Raw genomic sequence first — 6,596 nt, 5'->3', positions numbered from 1 at the left:
CAGGAGCTGACTGTGGCTCAGATCATGAGCTTCTCGTTGCAAAATTTAGGCTTAAATTGAAGAAAGTAGGGAAAAGCACTAGGCCACTCAGGTATGAACTAAATCATATTTCTGATGAATATACAGTAGAGGTGACAAATAGATTTAAGGAATTAGATCTTAGATAGACAGAGTGCCTGAGGAACTATGGACGGAGGTTCGCAACATTGTACAAGAGGTAGCAACTAAAACCATCCCAAAGAAAAAGAAATGCAAGAAAGCAAAATGGCTGTCTGAGGAAGCTTTGCAAATAGCTGAGGAAAGAAGGGAAGCAAAAGGCAAAGGAGAAAGAGAAAAATACACCCAATTGAATGCAGAATTCCAGAGAATAGCTAGAAGAGATAAGAATACCTTCTTAAATGAACAGTGCAAAGAAATAGAAGAAAACAACAGAATAGGGAGGACCAGAGATCTCTTCAAAAAAATTGGAGATATGAAGGGAACGTTTCATGCAAAAATGGGCATGATAAAGGACCAAAATGGCAGGGACCTAAAAGAGGCAGAAGAGATTAAGAAGAGGTGGCAAAACTACACAGAAGAACTATACAAGAATGAGCTTAATGTCCCAGATAACCACGATGGAGTGGTCACTGACCTCGAGCCAGACATCCTAGAATGTGAAGTGAAATGGGCCTTAGGAAATCTGAGCAACAACAAAGCTAGTGGAGGTGATAGTATTCCAGCTGAGCTATTCAAAATCTTAAAAGATGATGCAGTAAAAGTGCTACACTCAATTTGCCAGCAAATTTGGAAAACTCAACAGTGGCCACAGGATTGAAAAAGGTCAGTTTACATTCCAATTCCAAAGAAAGGCAATGCCAAAGAATGTTCAAACTATCGCACAATTGCACTCATTTCACATGCTACTAAAGTTATGCTTAAAATCCTACAAGCTAGACTCCAGCAGTATGTAGATTGAGAACTACCAGAAGTACAGGGAGGATTTCAAAGAGGCAGAGGAACTAGAGATCAAATTGCCAACATACGCTGGATCATGGAGAAAGCTAGGGAGTTCCAGAAAAACATCTACTTCTACTTCATTGACTATGCTAAAGCCTTTGATTGTGTGGATCACAACAAATTGTGGCAAGCTCTTAAAGAGATGGGAGTACCAGACCATCTTATTTGTCTCTTGAGAAACCTATATGTGGGTCAAGAAGCAACAGTGAGAACTGGACATGGAACCACTGATTGGTTCAAAATTGGGAAAGGAGTCTGGCAAGGCTGTATACTGTCACCCTGCCTATTTAACTTATATGCAGAGCACTTCATGAGAAAGGCAGGGCTAGATGAATCAAAAGTTGGAATTAAGATTGCCGGGAGAAATATCAACAACCTAAGATATGCAGATGATACCACTCTAATGGCAGAAAGTGAAGAGGAACTAAAGAGCCTCTTGATGCGAGTGAAGAAGGAGAGTGCAAAAGTTGGCTTGAAACTCAACATTAAGAAAACCAAAATCATGGCATCTGGCCCTCTCAATTCCTGGCAAATAGATGGGGAAGAAATGGAGGTAGTGACAGATTTTATTTTCCTGGGCTCCAAGATCACCTCAGATGGGGACTGCAGCCAAGAAATTAAAAGACGCTTGCTCCTGGGGAAGAAAGCTATGGCAAATCTAGACAGCATACTAAAAAGCAGAGTTATCACCCTGCCAACAAAAGTGCGTATAGTCAAGGCCATGGTTTTCCCAGTTGCAATGTATGGATGCGAAAGTTGGACCATAAGAAAGGCTGAGCGCAAAAGAATTGAGGCCTTTGAACTATGGTGCTGGAGAAGACTCCTGCGAATCCCTTGGACTGCAAGGCGTTCAAACCGGTCAGTCCTAGAAGAGATCAACCCCGACTGCTCTTTAGAAGGCCAGATCCTGAAGTTGAAACTCAAATACTTTGGCCACCTAATGAGAAGGAAGGACTCACTGGAGAAGGGAATGCTGGGAAAGACTGAGGGCAATAGAAGAAGGGGACGACAGAGAATGAGGTGGCTGGATGGAGTCACTGAAGCAGTAGGCATGAACTTAAATGGACTCCAAAAGTTGGTAGAGGACAGGAAGACCTGGAGGAACGTTGTCCATGGGGTTGCGATGGGTTGGACATGACTTCGCAATTAACAACAACAATATTATATTATATTATTAGAGCAGGTAGAGCTGGAGGCAGAGTTAAGCATGTCATTAGCTTAGGGTCATTACCTTGTCAAAACCCTCTTGAATTCTGTTGGCCTCTATGGTTTAAATTCTGCACGATTTTCCCAAGTGAACTTTCATTTGAAAAGATATTACAAATATCACTTATTGTTACCTAACCGCATCTATCCTAGGTAGCAATAATCTTTACCGAAGCTGCTCCAGAGATTATAAAAGTGTTAGAAAAGCGCTGAATACTGCATATTGCTCACTTGTTCATTTTCTTTTATTCACGTCTCCAGCATCCTTGGCTCCCACCAGGAAGAGAGATATCGCAGGGGCAGCCTTCAGGGCCATGATTGCTGGCACTGTGGCCTGCTTCATGACAGCTTGTGTTGCAGGTACTGTAACATTACATGCCACCATTTGACACATTATGTTTGACATGATCCAGAAACTTTATGCTGCATGGGGGAAATTGAACCCTCCCATTGAAATCAGTCGAGTTTTTAGAAAGACTTAAATGTGATGTAATTGTGCTTCAGTGATAGCATCATTTGGTTTTGAATAGAATGAAGAAACAAATCCTTGCTTAATGGTATGATAGCAATTATAATGGCTTAGATTTTAAAAAAAGTTGAAGGAAGGGACTTTCCTTTCTATTATCTCTCCTTTTGAAGACCTTTCTACATAGACATCAGCCTCTCCCTTTATAGACTCTGCCCCAATTTTGTTCCTTATACAAGTGATCTGCTCCATCTTTCTATTGAACCATCAAGCATATCTTGCATTCCATCTTTCTGCCTTCAAAAAGCTGCTGAGTCGTCCCTCAAAAACTGGACAAAATGGTGACAAAATGCTATAGAGCCCTAGTTGTAAGAGGCAGGGAGAAGTTTCTGGAAGACCAAGCTAGTTAAAAGTTCTCCCTGGTGGGAGAACCACTCTTCCAGAAGAAATGCTACAAGCCTGTGATAACAAACGCAATAGCACTTATTTACATACCCCTTCACAGTGCTTTACAGCCCTCTCTTAGCGGTTTACAGAATCAGCATATTGCCACCAACAATCTGGGCTCTCATTTTACTGACTTCAGAAGGAGGGAAGGCTGAGTCAACCCTAATTCCCTGTCAGCAGAATTAGCCTGCAATACCGCATTCTAACCACTGTGCCACTACGGCTCTTCTGATTGTTATTTGGCGCTGCTTCCCAAGTCCTACATGTGCCCCACATCATTATGGCATCCTAGTGCAGATCAATGCATCCCCTTTGTGTGAAAGGGCTCTGAATCCTCTAAGGAGCCTCTTCCAGGAATCATCTTCCTTAAATGCAAAGGAGTCTTGCAGGAAATGGAAGGCAAGACAACTATCAAAAATTGGGTAAAGAAACTTATAAGATGATGCTCTTTCTCACAAAAGGTAATTCTATCCAATTTGGCATTTTTTCATCTCCTTCCACCCACAGCTCTCTCTCACTATGTCATACAGGAAGTTTTCCTAATACTTGGAAAAGGTTTCTTCAGGAACCCCTTGAAATGAAAAAAAACAAACACCCCCTCTGTTTCCACTTGTATTTAGTTAGATTCAAAATCTTGTCTGAAATAACGAGAGTGGCTTGGAAGTATAAGTGTAAATGTATTTTTAATTCTTCATGCAAAAATAGGTATTTCTCATTCTCTAAGCTCAGCCTGTTTAAAAGGGCAGCTCTTCACATGTAGATTTAAACAAAACACTTAAGGTACATTTGTTTAACAAAGCTCAGATTTTAGTATCCAAGGCCTATTCAGAGAACACTATAGTAGACTTTACTGCACCATCACCTGAAAAGAGCTCATGCAACACATGGGTGCTCTTGCCTAGAGCCCAATACAATCCTTCCAATCTGGCAGATACTTTGTTTAATGAGTTGAAGGAAAACCTTTTGAATGAATGCACTTTTTAAAAGCTGAAAAGAATAGGTAAAATCTAAAACAGTTTTTTTCTGAACTGTGGATCTGATAGCTGAGGCCATAAGAATCCATTAGGATATTATCTAACATGGTATGGGTCTTGCCTTTGAGATATTTTTCAGTTCTGTAAAAGAAACATTACAGGCTTTTGGTGAGTCGGGTTTGCACACAAAGATTTTGTCTGAATGGGTCAAAAAATATAGGTGGTATGATAGATTGTGCATAGTCCCTGAGATGGATTCTGAAAAGCACTACAGTATGTGTGTACAACCCAGCTCCAGTGCAAACCAATCCATTCATTGTCAATTTAACTAAATTGAACAACCTTGTGAAAAACAGAGATAAAGTACAAGTCAGTGTCTCAGTGCATTTGTTACCATAACCCAGAGATACTATTGCTTAATACAAACATCTTTTCTGATCCTTTTTTAGGTATATTATCTGAAAATCCATGTACAACATTATTACAAAGCAACTTCAATGCAAATGACAATAGCACCGAAATAGTTGCCTGCTGCTTAAACCTCTTTAACAGGTAATTAGATTAGAATCCCGTGTCATAGAGATCATATGTGAAGTCAGACTGCTTATTGCCAGTAAATATTCCAAGAATATTGAATGTGATATGAACTATAATATATAAAGATATGGCATAATACGGTAACATTTCAGAAGTTCCTGCAGATAGTTTTTTTAAAAAGTATGGGTTATAAAAGGCTGAATTTTTTAAAATTTGTTTCCATACTTTCTCTGCTCTTCAAGACAGCACAGTAATTTATATTTGAACACCCTTGTCTTAGTTTGACTGCTCAGTTTTTGAAGACTTATGGTAAATTTTTATCTTTAGTGATGCCTTCACAAACATTAAGAGCTCTTACTTAGTATCTATATTTGGAAATCTTATGGATATATGATCAAGAGCAGGAGCATTAGTGAGAAATTATGCAACATTTCTCTTCCATATACTACAGTATATATCTGCAATGCAGTTTATCTCTTTACTTTTTCCAGTTAATATCCTTATTTTAAGCAACCTTACTCTAATTAAGCAGGAGGCTAATGCACAAATAAAGACTCCTGCATGCACAGAATTTTTCCCACTGGCCAAATGCTAATTTAGGGAGAATGGGAACCTCTCAAAGAAATCTGGCAAATTTTGTTACATTTGCTAAATTTATTATTCTGTTCTAGCTAGTCTGAAATAATCATACGGATTCATTGCCAATGAAACAAGCTGTTGGTTATTCCAAGAAGTTTTGAAAATATTATTTATAATGGAACTTTTTATCCATTGCATTTTCTGTTTTACAGTTTATTATAATGTTGTAATCCACTGATGAAATGTTATGTATGATAAATAACTTTATTCCTATTATTATTATTATTATTATTATTATTATTATTATTATTATTAAAAATCATTCTCTTTTTTATCAAACAGTGGCAACAGTTCTGCAGAGGTCTTCCCGAAGTCTAACAGCGGTTTAAGAGCCTTGCACCAATGTTGTCAACTTCTGGGCCCATCCAAGGTTAATTGCAGCTTGGTCACTCCATTATCTTAAGCTGTTGAATAGGATTCAAATTGATGGTGGATGAACAGAAAAGACAAGATGGAAATGGGATGATCTTGTTGCTAACATAGACAGGGGGAAAACGTGTTCTAACTTAAACTGCAGTGGTAGCTATCTGCGTCCTCTATTTTCAAAATGTTGCTGATGAAGGACGTTTTTGATATATTTGTAAGTGGAAAAAAACTTGCATACACATATATCATAATCACATTTAAGGTTTAGAATGACATTTGAATCTTCCATCTTGGATTTATGGAAATAACTTGAGAACACATTGTAGGTTAGAAGGTCTGATTTGCACACATTCCTGGTAGTGTCTGTTTGGATCACATTGATGCAATAAGTCACTACCTTGGTTAAAATGCAGCCTGTGGTGGGATAAGCTAGAGACACATTCAGTCACATTAATTCAATTTGAATCAATCAGAGAAATATTCAAAAATTATTTAAAATGACTCTAAATTTGCTTAATTTGCACCTTTCAATTTCTGTTTAGATGCCCATCAAAACTCTGTTTTGTTCTACTGAGATAAGATTGTTATTTTAATATGATCCTAAGTATGCTCAGAGCTAAGCTGTTTCTTTTTCTCCTGTGGAGCTTATTTACAAATCCAAGTCAGAAAATAGGCAACTCACAAACTAACGGAAACTCTACTTTGGTGTTATAGGACATAATAACATAATTTTGAAATTCTGACAGTTTCTCTCTAGGCCTTTTTGTGCCAAACAAAATCAAAGCAGAGCTCTCTTGATTTTCTTTCCTACCCCTTCTTCTTTCCCAGAACTGAGTTGTTATTTACTTCATCAGTTACATACTATATATCAGTTGATGTAAGAGAAACGTATATAATGAAATGGACTGAAAACCAACTTTTCAGTCAGGATTCAGTTCCGGTTATGGGATGATGATGGCATT

At 38.2% G+C, this 6,596-nt stretch overlaps 1 protein-coding gene across 1 annotated transcript in view; it reads left to right on the top strand.

The window, feature by feature from the left end:
- SLC28A3 (solute carrier family 28 member 3) overlaps positions 1-5,696 on the top strand; it is a 27,875-nt gene extending 22,179 nt beyond the window's left edge. The window contains exons 10-12 of the mRNA XM_029286446.1: positions 2,467-2,565; positions 4,542-4,644; positions 5,551-5,696. Of these exons, the coding sequence (XP_029142279.1) occupies positions 2,467-2,565; positions 4,542-4,644; positions 5,551-5,671 (323 nt within the window). The 3' untranslated portion in view covers positions 5,672-5,696. The remainder of the gene's footprint in view (positions 1-2,466; positions 2,566-4,541; positions 4,645-5,550) is intronic.
- Positions 5,697-6,596: the final 900 nt, after the last annotated feature.

The sequence above is a fragment of the Protobothrops mucrosquamatus genome, unplaced genomic scaffold (assembly GCF_001527695.2).
Source record: "Protobothrops mucrosquamatus isolate PMUCROS unplaced genomic scaffold, P.Mucros_1.0 scaffold3687, whole genome shotgun sequence".
NCBI classification, from domain to species: domain Eukaryota; kingdom Metazoa; phylum Chordata; class Lepidosauria; order Squamata; family Viperidae; genus Protobothrops; species Protobothrops mucrosquamatus.
Note: the sequence above shows the minus strand (reverse complement) of the source record. Positions and strands in the feature narration are given on the sequence as shown.